Genomic DNA, 14038 nt, shown 5'->3' with positions numbered 1-14038 from the left:
TTATGCTATTTTAATGGTACAAAACATGAAGATATTGCTCTGCAACTTTCTGGTTAACTTTAGTAAACTTGAAGACATACAATACCATGGAGATTCTGGGTTTGGCTATTTAACACAGCTAACAGAACAAACGTGATTCTACATGAATATTATGATTTCTACTTTGCAAATATTGTAAACAATAAATGAAGCAATTCTATAAAATGTTTCTAAGCTAGACATTTTGATTCCTAGCACACAGAAATACACTGCCTTGATATTGGTTAATTTTTTTAATGTATAGTATATTTTTAATTTGTGTGCAGTTGTAAAGTCCAAACAGGAAAACAGGCCCATAATCTAGTTAGGCTTTACAATTTAGAGACTAATAATATTGTAGGTTCCCTGCACTTACATAATATAGAGTTAACTTTCTAAGTGTAGGATTTCATACTATACTCATGCAGAATGAACTTTAAAGGGGGAGTAGCTATAGAGAATTAATGTAGAAATTACCAAACCACAGGTGAAATATGTTATTTAACATATTATTTTATTATTAGTGTTAAATCTTCTGGCTCTGTAAATCAAAGCACAGATATCCAAAAGCATTTCTATAATGCTTATGTACTGTAACTGCAGTTTATAATGTCATTTCAGTGACATTCAGATTCATCACAGCTGCACTTCCATTGAGAACACATAGAAGAGTGGTCTGCATTTCTATCCCACCTATTTTAGAGATTTGGGCAGCGGGGGAAGAGGAAGGGAGGGGAAGAGGGCATCAGCTGTTGACTTGAGATTTAAGATGCATGACAAAGAGAACGTTAGGATCTTGTCCAACCTGCAATCTTTTCCTGATTAACATAATCCATATTTTTCATCTTTTATTACATGACAACAATTTGTGGTACCACAGGAGTTTCCAATACTAAATACAGAAAAATATTTGCTACATTATTTTGCAGGATTTACTATCAATTACATTGAATTATGACTAGTAGATATAGGTATTCCCATGTGTATTTCATCTATTTTATCTGTAGGAGTTGCTTTACATGTTTAATACAGATGTTCAGTATTTATGAGTTGAAAGTTTTATAAAAATAAAACTTAATGCAAGGCTTCCACTTATCTTCTCACTGAAGTGCTGACACACTCTTCAAAACCACTGCATCTCAAATATAATGTGTATTAATATGAAGTGTATTGAGGTGCTCAATCCATTGGCCAAATGTAGCCCACAGAGCCAGAGCATCTAGCCCATGGAGCTCCCCACAAGTTGAGAAATTTGGAGGCAGGTGAGTGATGGAAGTTAATCCTGTCACTCTTGTCCATTACCAAATTCGCAATCCCTGCAAAGTAGGTCAGAGCCAGAGCTGAATTCTTGCTTTATCTGTTGTAAAGAAACTCTGCACTTACCTTAAAATCTGCCTTCTGATAACTATAAGTATATGTTTGTGGTTTGTGGAAAACATGTAGGTACCTATTAAGAAAAGAAAAATATGTGGAACAATTAATTTAAATAGTGTATATTAAAGACAATGCTCCATTCATAGCATAAAGTACTAACTTTTATTTCACGAACGTGCTATAATTAGCTCTCTCTTTTTATGAAACAGAATCAAAAGTGTTTCTTGAAAATGGTTCAACATTTGCAGCTTCATAAAAGATGAATACAATTGATCTCCAGTGAAAGCTGCTGACATTGATTAATATGTTTGTTGCAGTTCCAAGTCTTTCTTGTACATATCAGGCAGGTAGTTTTTTTTTTTGCAAGCAACAACAAACTGAAGTTACCATAAAAGTTTAATACCTAAAAAAAATCACTATAATTACAAAATTCAAAAGTACCCCTAACTGTTCTGATACTTCTTTATATAGTTTGTTAATGTTCCTATGAAATCTATCGGTTTTTACTCATCCTTAGATAATGACTGATATTTCCCCACTGCAATGATTTCGGAGTTCGGTTTGAATGAATCAGTCTCAGTGAACTCAACTTTAATAGAGGGCAGAATTCAACTTAGAGTTCAAGATTTTATATAAAGAAATGTTTTAGCTATTCAAAGTCCTCACTGAAGCTCTGACACATTCTTCAAAACCAACGCATATCAAATATAGTGTGTATTAATATGATGTATATCAGGGATGCTCAACCTCTAGCCTATAGGCCAAATCTGTCCCACAGACTCATACCAACTCGTGGGGCTCCCCACAAGTTGGAAAACTTGATGGCAGGGGAGCAGTGGTAAATACCAACCACTGCCCTCCATTCTTAAATTTCCAAGCCCCGCAAGCAGGTCAGAACCAGAGCTGAATTCTTACTTTAACTGTTATAAAGAAATTCTGCAGGCCATTGCAGAGCCTCACTGACATGCATACAACCCCATCACTGGGTTTGCAAAGGTGTAACTGATTGGGAATTATGTTGATGATGCAAAAGGAGGAATAGAATCCCATTTGTCCTCATTCAGCTGCATAGATTCTATAGTACAAACAGCAGCAAGAGAGGTGAACAACTCGTATTTCCCCTAAAAGAACCTAGTAAGACACTGCGTGCAGACAAGGAACAGATCTGTTGAAAATGAACATGTTTTATATTGTTATTTTTCATAGAACAACTATAATTTTAATTATAAGAAATATAAAATAAAACCTCTGTTCCTTACTGAAAACAACTACAGAAGTCTTCAAAGTTAATCCATGTCTCCCTAGAAACAGGATTCCTTTCTGTCTCAATATCTTCCTGTGATTTATCCACCATCTGGCTGTAAACACAAGTATCAGCTGCTTCTGATGTCTGTGCCACATCATTACTTATAAATTCAGTTAATTCTTCTGCATGGATAAGGGAGAAACAGAATTCAACATGTCAAGGATGTGCAAACTATAGAAATGGGGGTTTTTTGTACTGCAAAGCGCAAAACCTGACAAGATTTTTCTTTCATATATCTGAAATGTTTAAATACAATATAACCAAATAATATATAACCAAGATGCCTGCATCTTGAATTCCTAGTTACCATGTCTCAATGTACAACTATGTTTCGAATAACATACCATGGCGTACCCTGGAACTTCAGCATTTTTTAAACATCCCACTACCCCATGTACACAACAGTAAACACAAAGTCACCTCCATAAGAAAGACATCAGGCACCTTCTCTTAGGTTTCCTATCTACATACCCAGCAGAAAGCAGAACTAGCAGGAGAGTGAAAAAGAAACCATCCACTGAATTTTGAGCACTAAGATCCACAATTACTTGGCTTCACCTTTACTATAGTAACAAATTAGAGAGCTAATCAGGATAGTAAAGAAACATATGTGCACAGTTGCTTACAGGCACAGGGCCTGACAGTACTATGTGAACATAACCTTTGGAAAGCTAAACCAAGCACAGGCTAATTCATAGCCAATATATGGACATGAAAATTCCTTTTTGGATTGCTATCAAGGAAAAAACAAATGCCATAATGTGCAATGTACACATTGTATGGTATTCTGCTATTACTAGTAGATAAAGCCAAGGAAGTGTTTAGATTTATGCGTGAACAAAGAAGCCTAAGTGATTATATGCTGTTGGTTTCCATTCTTTATTTGCTCTATACATAGAAGCTTTAGTAAACCCAGATTATCAAACTGATACTTTTCACAATGTCTTGAAGAAGTTATTTTTGCTAAATCAGTTGTTGCTTATCTTGTGCACAAGAAGTGCAATTACCAGCTAACTGCAAGCACACATTTAAAAAATGATTAATAGTAATTAAAATAGATGCAAAGTGCTAAATGTTCAGGAGAATGGAGAGGTGGCCTTACAATGAGAGACTAAAGGAACTGGGCTTGTTTAGTCTAGGAAAGTGATTCTCAGCCAGGGTGCCTTAAGATCCTTTCAAGGGTGTTGATATGCCACATAGTGTTAGCTAAGTGCCTTCTAGGCATCTTAAAGTTACATTACTTTGGGCAAGGAGTATCTTTGAGCTGTGCTAGTTGGCTTGAGCTAACTTCTAGATGTTTACCCGAGATAAAACCACCAATCTACAGTCTTCCAATTTTCTAGGATGCACTGTTCCCAGGATTGACAGCTGGAGACAGACAGGCAACAGGTAGGTGGGGATGAGGTGAGTGGGGAGGGAGGAAAAAAGGGTGAAGGGGATTAGGGGAGCAGGGGGAGACAGGAATGGAGGAGGGAAAAGGGAGTGGATGGGTGGGTAGGGAGCTACCAGGCTACTGCCCCCTTTCCTCCCCAAATTGCCCCCCGATCCCTGAATGAACTTCTAAATCCCCAGAATGCTCCCTTGCCATCCCAATCGCCCCTTCTGCCCCCACTGGTCCCTCCACTCCCAAATTGCTGCCTTGCCATCCCAATCAGCCCAAGAGTGGTAGAGGCACTGCTGGGGGGGTTCCCCTTCCCTGCCTACTCCTGGGGTCCCTGAAGATTACCTCTGACCCTGTGCAATAAAATCCAGCAGCCCCTGCCAGCCCCTCCAACTGCGGGATGGGTTGGGGGGAGGGGATAAGGGGGGAGGGGCAAGGAGATCTAGAGCAGCTGTGGGGCCTGGTAGTGGCTGGATCTAGGTGTGTGGGGATGGTGCGAGCAGGAGGGAGCCTGGGAGCATGCAGGGAAGGGGAAGCTCCTGATGCTGCTGTGACTACAGTGATTCAGGACTAGAGGAGTCTATTGTGGGGGGGGAAGTCAATCCAGGGGTAGGGGACAATTTGGGGGCTAGAAGAGGCATCCATTGGGGGTGGGGGGGAATTCCCCCCTCCTTCTCCCCAGCTTATATTGAGGCTAAAGCATCAGTGAGCAGACACAGAACAAACTTGAAGCCTCTAGCCATTTCCCTGCTGGCTAACCCTTTAGCAGCAGATCTGAACAGTGCATATTAGAGAAGGCATTAACCCCAACGTGTGAGTGATCAACAGCATTTGTTAATTTTAATACATACTAACATTCCTTAGAATTAGCACCTGCTAATGCTAACATGTAATTTCACCCTTAGGTGTCCAAACATGATTCACAGGATAAGCCCAGAGATTTCAAATAGGTATTCATGGTATGAAAACAATATATTATTCCCTACAAAAGGAAGGAAAACAAAATAAGAGGAAACTGAGGTTTGTGTTCAGCTTCATGTCCCCTATTTTCCCGTCTCAAATGTTTTCCAGCCAATGAATGTATAGAATTAATTATTATTTCTAATCTCACATATATGAAGACATTGTTATTCAAATAATATGAAAAATAGTCAGCAATATGAGACACACACTTTAGTTCTCTGCATTACTATGTAAGCACAGAAGCATGCCAACTTCATCCACCTTAAAAATGTAATTATACTAATGGTAACCACATCTATTAATTGCATCTCCAGACTGATAAAACTTTAACCCCTACTGAATCACTTTCTGTAATTATAAACAGAAAATCTAGTTGACAGCACACTATTTCAATACATCATATATTTTCTATATATTAAAACATTATTTAATAAAATATTTATTTTGTCAGTTGGAAATTTGATTTTCCCATTATGTTTTTCAGGTTCAGCATCTGGTTGTTTATTTGTGGTCATGTGCTTGGGTGAATAATCAAAGCAACAATTTTCCGCAAGATAGCGGTCAACAAGGTAAATAATGTGATACATCATGCTTCACCAACATATAAATCAAAATACATGAGCTTTCAAGCTAAGCCCTACTAGCAATCAGTATCTGCAGAGAAGCATTAAATCATGAGAATGCAACTATTATACTGTGACAGCTGGGCAGATAAAGCATATACATGTATGTGTATATTAATTTCTGCTTTAGAATCTCAAGAAAGCATAAAAATATAATCCTATTCATATTTTCTATTAGGATCAATTCTTGCCCTAACAAATTGAAAAGCATATGACCTCCTATGCAGATGTCATTTTAGCCAGAACTCTCACTGAGGCACTCTATTTCTACCCAGATTTCTATCAGATTTTCTGTGCTATGCCTGCCAGGCATGAAACAAACTGAAACCTGCCTAGACTTTTTGGAATTGGCTTTTTTCTGGAAATATTCTGGACTTTACTGAGGCTACCACAGTCTTTTCAAATGTCAATATTCAGTTATTACATAAAGCCTGAATCTGTTTTCATAAAGGTCTATGGCAGTTTTGCTATTGATTTTACTAGAAATGGGATCAGGCCTTTTCCCATGACAAAAATGTCTCTCTCCTTAAAAGAGATCAGAGGGAGAGAGAACCGTCTCACAAGATTTTTTTCTCTTTTTTTTAAATCATTAACAAAAAAATCAAATCACATTAAACAAAGCATGTTATGGCTGAAATGCAGGACAAAATGTACCCCAGAAAAACTCTGTAGGCTAATGGAAGCTTAAACTGATATAAGATTAATTTCTTAAATAAAAAGCATTCCTATGCTTTAGTTTTATGAATCAGCATTACAGATATAAATAATTTACACTAATAAAAACTGCAGCTCTACATCTGTGTGAAATGGAGGTCATTCTGTTCCTTAAACAAAATGAAGGCACAATTTACTTTGTAATAAGTCTTCAAAAGCTTAGGATAGGAATTCACTCCCCAAGGAAAGAGTCCAGAGGAGAGCCATACACATAATCAGAGGGCAAGAGAACAGGCCTTATGAAAAGAGGCTACAAGTTATGGAACTCATCAGCCTGGAGAAGCGTAGGCTCAGGGGTGACTTGGTGGAAGCCTATAAGTACATAAAGGATGTGCATCAGGATCTGGGATGGGCCTGGAACAAACTCCCCCAGAGGTGGTACAAGCACCTCCTCTGGGCACTTTTAAGAAACATTTGGTTGCTTATCTTTGACCCCAGCTGCCTTCCTGCCCCTTGGGCAGGGGGCTGGCCCCAGTGATCTTATGAGGTCCCTTCCAGCCCTAACGTCTATGCAACCTATGAACTGGAGTATATATACTTTTATGTTTATACGCAAAATGTGAGGGAGAGATTGTGAGTTCTTATGACAATAACAGACATTCTCCATTTTACTATATAACTAATGACTAATTTGGCCTAGAAGCATCCCAGATATAACTTCACTGAAAGTAATAAAATGACATCAGATAATTTGGTACTTTATTCTCAGAATTAACTTGGACAATAGAATCTCATCAGTACCTAACAGACTATCCAATATCTAAACTTAGGATGCATACTAGGAGAAGGTGACATGAGCGTTTTTAAAAACTTAACCAAAACATTTTAGGAGCCTAAATCCCATAGGCATTCAATGAGATTTATGAACCTAAGCGATTTGAGCATTTCTGAAGATTTTACCCCTGAGCCTCAGCCCTGAAAGCTGCTCCATGTATTTGGCCCCCAGTACCACATTGAAGTTAACAGGCTCCTTCCAAGCAGATCTTGCTGGGGAGATCTGACCCCAGCTAGGGCTGTACGAAAGTTTGGCAGGCATTTTGTTTCAAAGCCATTTTGACACGTTTCGAGCTCGAAACAACGAAATCAAAACAAAACAAAAGGCTTCAAAACAGCTTCAAAACGAAATGAGGGCACTTAAGTTTCTAAAGTTTTTAGATGTTTCGGGTTTTGAAGCTGATAATATGGTACTTTAATCTCAGAATTAACTTGAACAATAGAATCTCATCAGTACCTAACAAATAGACTATCCAATATATAAACTTAGGATGCATACTAGGAGAAGGTGACATTAGTGTTTTTAAAACTTAACCAAAACATTTTAGGAGCCTAAATCCCATAGGCATCCTGCTTGCACCTAAACAAGAACTAAAGAGAAAGAGGAGGGAAAGACTGCTCTGATATTGACTGTGTAGCTGTTGCAGTGCTGGACAGGCATGGAACCATGTAGACAGTGTACACTTTTTGGATAAAGAGGAGCCCTATGTTATGTGAGCTCCCTGCAAACTCCAGGAAGGAGAGTGGCAGGAGGCAGAACATGAAAAGGCCACATGATCTCTTGCCAACTGGAACCTGCCAAACTACTCTTCAGTAGGGCTGTCTGAAATGGCACCGTTCCATTTCGCCTTGAGTTTTGACAGTTCAATGGAACAGCATTCCATTTCTAATTTAATTTCGATTCAAAACAGCTGTTCCGTTCCATTCCGTTGAAACAGAAAGGCTGTTTCAATGCTGTTTTGACGTTTTGCGCTAGATTGCTCTCGGGGCAGGAAGGCAGCCCAGCTGGGGCACCATCTAGCCAGGGGTTGGGGGGGGCAGCCCAGCTGAACTGACTTCCCATCCCTACGCTACGGTTGAAACGTTTCAACTAGCTTTGTTTTGTTTCAAGGCTATTTTGATGGTCCTTGTTTCATTTCAATTTTGCTATTTCAACCTCAAAATGAGTCGAAATAGTGTCAAAATGAAATGCCCGTCAAAATTTTGCACAGCCCTACTCTTTAGCCCCAGAAGGAAATGGATGCTCTGAACCACCCATCTCTCCCACCTTTTGCCTCCTGTTGTGTAGAGAACTCACAACACACAAAGGATGTGCCCATTGAATACCCCTTCCATACTGAGCTGCTCCCACACAGTGGAAGAGCACTAGTGTGATGAATCCTGGAACATGCCTTCTCTTGTTAACTCTGCTCAATGGGATTTCTTCTACCCTGCTCCCTTTCAGTAGCAAGTGAGTTCCAGGGAGGCAGGAGGCAGAGGGTCAGATGAGGACACAGACTCCAGTCTATGCTTTCTAGAATATTCCTGTTTTGTTATGCAATTACTTTCTACTGCAGGAGGCATAAACAGTGTGGGAAACAGGTTACAACCCAGGTTTCAGCCTTCCCAGATGAATGCCTGGTGTACTAGGCTATGCAGTCAGGTTCCCAATGGATTTTACAAGCTTGGTAGCTCAGTGGGTCAGCTTCAACATGAAAGATAAAGAAATCCTTATCTCCTTCCCAAAACTATTTTATTACCTAGTCATTAGGAATTTCCCTTGGGGAGTGGACAGTGTATATTTGAAGCTCTATGTTTGATGACAGTCTAGAACTGAAGTTTCCTGTTTTCTGCTTGAGTCCTCTATGTACTAGGTATTGCAAGGCACTTCCTGTGGCTGTTTTTTTTTAAATTAAATTATTATAATTGCTATTTTTAGGCTGGACTCAATATTGTTTGTGTATACCAGTGAGCATAAAGTATGCTAATGGGATTGGGCTCCTCAAAATAAGCAGAACTAAGATATAGCTTTGCCCTGTTTTGGTTTGGGACAAAGTTTAAAGTGCGAGCTAGCTGCTCACACAAGGGTGTTTCAGCACATGAACAGAAGACTAGGTGTCAAGAGAGCCATCAGGATCAAAATGCAGTTACCATATGAATTTATGAGCCCAGTGGTTTTGCAGGTAATGGACTGAACTATTCTGGATTGGGGTATTTTGGCCTTAAGACCTAAATTCTGTCCTAGGCACCAGGGAGCTTTTTGACTTCACCCTGCATCTTCTGCTAGATTTGCATTTAAAAGTTACCATAAGGTTGCAAATACTACAGCCTCTGTGTCCAAAAGTGAGAGATCAAGGAAACATCAAGCATAGGAAACTATGGTAAAAACAGACAGAATCTGTCTTATATTACTCCTCTTCATTGTGAAGTTACTGAACAACTCTGCCAGCATGAAAAGCTTTTGTTAATTAGGAGCCCTTTATAGCAAAGCAGCGTTCTCCTGCATAAGTCATCCAACTGGGCATGAAGCAGATATGGTCACTCATCACAAATGTGTCTAAAATTAAATTTGAACCCTTAATACTCTTACTTGAATCACAGATTTTCAAACCTCCAATACCTAAAAATATTCAAAACGCTCCTGCACTTTGTTAAAATATCTTCAGCCTCTTCCTCTATCAAGACCCAACAGGCATCTGAATAAAAATAAACTTATATTCCAGTTCACAGATGCATTTTGAAAAATGACCAGGCATTTTCTGTCTAAATCATGGTTGAAAACTGCATTAATTGCAGAGTGATCTTCTGCAGATACAGATTTAAAATGTCACATTTCTCACAATTAAAGTTTCCCTTTATTCTTTGCTTTTATATTTTTTCTCTAATAGAAACAGCATTCATAATGTTCAAGGAAATTGTGTTGCAAAGTAAATTTTAGGTGCTTCAGAAATATTTATTTTTCCCAACATTTTTGCAAATTAAGAGTTCATAAAGCCACTTTTAAGACATATTTTCAATTACTCAAAATCTTTCACTACAAAATGAATCCAGGGCCTAGTGAAGACAGTAAGAATTCTGACATTGTATTCATGAGGAGTAAAAGTGAGACCCAAAGTAACATGAGATCAGCAGTAATACGAACATAAATTACTTTAATTACAAACAAATTCCCTTACCTTTCATGGGTCCTTCTGTGTTGTGGTGCTGAACAGAGAAGGGCTCCTATACAGAAAAATAAAACAAAATCTTGTCATGACAAACTTAGGTATTTTTAAACAAAATATATGCAACCTACAAAACAGTTTCTATATGTTATTGTATCAAGATTGTGTTTTAAAGAGAAAGCATAAGAAAAAATCAGGATTTCATAAAACTCAGTATATATAAAACGGAACATTAATGAATAAGTTAGGTCAGACCTATCCAATTTTGGCATGACAGAGAGCTACATGTGGTGCTGGCATTTAGCCCCTGGCCCACCCACGATGCCATCCGCATGCTGAAGGAGAGGTCCCTTTAGGATTCCCAGCACATGGGCTGCACCAGGGACATGCAGCCCCTCTGCCATCCAAACTGCAGGCTGTGCCGGTGGCACACAAAATCCTAGTCTTTTCTCCACCGTGCAGCCCACCAGTTTGACAACCTGAGTTATGTCAAACTTATGAAAGAAGGCAGGGTAGAACTGCACCTCATAGACCAACAGACTAATTAAATCCGAGATGTATAGCATAAAACTTTCAGATGCAGCAAATTGTTCAATTTATGTTGCCCTTCCTGCCAACAGCTCAGAGCAGCTAACAAGAAGAGAACACAATAACTTACAAAACAGTTGAGCAACAAGAGAACAACTAGAATATCAACATGAAACAGAGGTCCCCCAAACAATATTTCAGTCTAGCTTTGTTTGCTAAATGCCTGGCCAAAAAAGAATGTTTTACAGTACTTCAACAAGATGTCCAGACTCATGCTTGGGCAGCCCTCATGAGAGAGGGAGTTCCAGAGCTGAGGACCAACCGCTGAAAATGACCTTGCACACATTTTGTCAAGTGGACTCGGTATATTGATGATGCTTGTCAGAAGTTGCTCTCAGCTGACCTTAGGTTTCACAATGGCGTATAAGGAAAAGGGCCAGACCTTTTAGGTCAACCCCAGCACCTTGAATTGTGCCTGGAAAGCTACTGGGAGACAGTGCAGCTTCTGGAGTAGTGGTGTTAAATGGTTGTTGAAGCTTTCCCATCAGAAGGTGGGCTGCCACTTTCTGCATCAGTTACAGCTTCCTGATGATTTTCAAGAGAGCCTTATACAGAGCATATTACAGTAGTCTAGCCTTGAGTTTATGAAGGTATGGATGATGGAAGCCAGATCCAAATCTGAAAGAATGGGTTGCAGACTCCTCACCAAAAGCTTACTGGGACTTCTTGGGGAGCTGATGCTGATGTGCTAGTCTACTCTAGTCTACTCTTAAACAGACTACTGTGTCTCAATCTGGTTAACCAGTGCTCATACTGATAAGGGCGACATACAACTCAACCAAACAATGCAAATCATTACAGAAACAATCTGATCTATCCCTCTTCAATAGCTCCCTATTCTTAGTAACATACATACTCCCCCATTAAAAAGAAAAAAAATGCCTTAACTAAATTACGAACTAAAATTAAAGAAAAATAGCTGCAGCTACCTTTATACAAGAATCTATTAAACCCACCAGGTCTGAGATTAAAGTTCAAGAACTTCAAGTTGAACAAGGTTCATTTAACATCCAAGATGCCTGGATGCAAGGATGGGTCAATTCACCCCTTAATACAGAAATTATTATTACAAACCCTACCATTAGACCAGCTGGCTTTGATCTCCCTAGACATATTTGGTCTTCTCTAAACCAAATCAGGATAGGACATGGCAGATGCAGATGATTTCTGTTACGTCAATGGGGCTAAACTAGCTCACTGAACTATGACTGTGGCGTCCCTTTTCAAACTTGGACTCACAGCACCTATGAATGCCCTCTCCATGTAATTAATAGAACTCTATTGGATTTGCACAATACTCACTTGAGGCAATCAGTTGGCTGCAAATTTGGACAAAAAATTGGGAATGTGTTTTTCCCAGCTTTGTGATCACTGTGTTGTTATATGCTTTGAAAAAAAAACCAACCCCCAAACCTCCCACTACCTGGAATGGTTCCACTGGATGATGACATTTTGTAGATGCAGTGGAAAAGAAAAGCTTTCTTGCTGCCATTGCCACCCCATATTTTTTTAAGAAACATCAATTCTGTAATTGGTCATCTTTAGCATGTGTCAAAAGCCACCTACATGTTAACCACTTACCCTCCCACTTAATGTGCTTCAACTGTCCTGTATACCAAAGCAACTTGTGCCACTAGAGTAGTGGGAGTAGCTGTCTGGGTGCCACTGTGAGTATGACCAGGGTCATCATACTATTCCATACATCAATCCTGGTCATCTACAGACTAGCCATCAAAGTTAGTGGGAATGCACCCTCTTCCCCGCTGACTCCCCAGTCTCTGCCCCTTTTCCCCAGACTCCACCCAGTCTCTGCCTCTTCCCAACTGCTTCCTAGGCTCTGCCTGTTCCCCACCCGCTGCTCCCCACTTTCTGCCTCTTCCCTCCCAACTCTCCCCAGTCTCTGCCTCTCCCCCTATTACTACCACATGCTGCTTTGGCTGTTCTGTCCCAGAAGCTCAGTCCTTACCTGACCGTGCAGCAGTGTCAGTGCTGCTGATTGGCCTGATAGAGGAAGAAGTTTCTATGTTCTTCATGCCCAGGAAAGACCCCAGTCTGACCAGAGCTGAGCTGTGCCTGACAGTAAGGGGGGAAGGTGGTGAGGGGGGAGAAAAGCTGTACAGAGGAAGTGGAGCAGGGTAGGAGGCTACTGTGGGTCTGACTAACCCCAACCCTGCTCCCCCCTCCGCTTTGTATGCAAATGTAAGATGAGGGGCTTCCCCCCATGTTGATTAAGGGTGGGGGGAGCACAAGTAAATACAGTAAGTACCAGTAAACATGTTATACTACCTCTAGGTATTTTATAAAATGGATCATATTTTTCAGGAAAATATTTTAGAAAAGAGGTCTTAGGTCTGTTTCTTTACCTGCAAAGTCAAGCTTACTTTTACCTAACATTCTAGCTCTGACCATGATTCTAGCCAACTTCTGCACAGACCAAAACACAATTTCCCTACATTTTAGAAATTTTGAAAATGAAGTAAGTAGCAATCAATGCATACCATTTTACTTTTTAGGGATAGAAACAAGTTATATATTAAACTGGAAAAGGGAGATCTTTGGCTTTTTTTTTTTTATTTAAAAATGCTTTCCTAGGTCACCACATTGCTTGTCCTGGAATTCTGGAAGAAAATCCCACATTTAGAGAAAAGAAAGCAGCACTGCTCTGGTAGGCTGGTTTTATAACACCAAGACTGTTTGAAGTTTAGAATATCACACATCAGGAAAGGTGGATTAATGGGTAGAAGGTAGGCAGGATGGTACTAGATAAATGTTATTTATCATAGGGGTTAGCAAGCTACCTATAGACAGACAGATTTGTATGTGAATATAGACATAGCTAATGCCAAACTGTGGTTCTGAGTACATCTTAAGCAACTAAGGTAAGATCCATCCTTTGTGGGCAAAGATGACCAAATCAGTGGAGGGGGGGAGCAGGTGGAGAAGAGAGAAGAGAAAAGAACTGGGAAAGAAACAGGGAGGCAGACAAGAGAAAAAAAAGGAAAAAAGAGAGAGAGGAAAGAGAAAGGAAAGGGATGGCAGCTAGGTTGCATGGGTACATACGTGACTTATAAGCCCAATCTTTGCCTTGAACAATCTGCCACAGCAGGGGCAGGAAAGCGATGAGGACTGGGTACGAGAGGTTTTTGTTTTCCTG

At 39.8% G+C, this 14038-nt stretch overlaps 1 protein-coding gene across 1 annotated transcript in view; it reads right to left on the bottom strand.

Moving 5' to 3' along the window:
* Positions 1-14038, bottom strand: part of ADGB (androglobin) — a 279220-nt gene that overhangs the window by 146543 nt on the left and 118639 nt on the right. Inside the window, exons 15-17 of the mRNA XM_090041017.1 lie at positions 10309-10354; positions 2652-2820; positions 1402-1465 (exon numbers count right to left, since the gene is read on the bottom strand). Coding sequence (XP_089897143.1) covers positions 1402-1465; positions 2652-2820; positions 10309-10354 — 279 coding nt within the window. The remainder of the gene's footprint in view (positions 1-1401; positions 1466-2651; positions 2821-10308; positions 10355-14038) is intronic.

The sequence above is a fragment of the Crocodylus siamensis genome, chromosome 1, assembly GCF_052110815.1.
Source record: "Crocodylus siamensis isolate JL-2025a chromosome 1, ASM5211081v1, whole genome shotgun sequence".
In the NCBI taxonomy this organism is placed as follows: domain Eukaryota; kingdom Metazoa; phylum Chordata; order Crocodylia; family Crocodylidae; genus Crocodylus; species Crocodylus siamensis.
The sequence above is the reverse complement of the archived record's forward strand: the minus strand, read 5'-3'. Positions and strand labels throughout refer to the sequence as shown.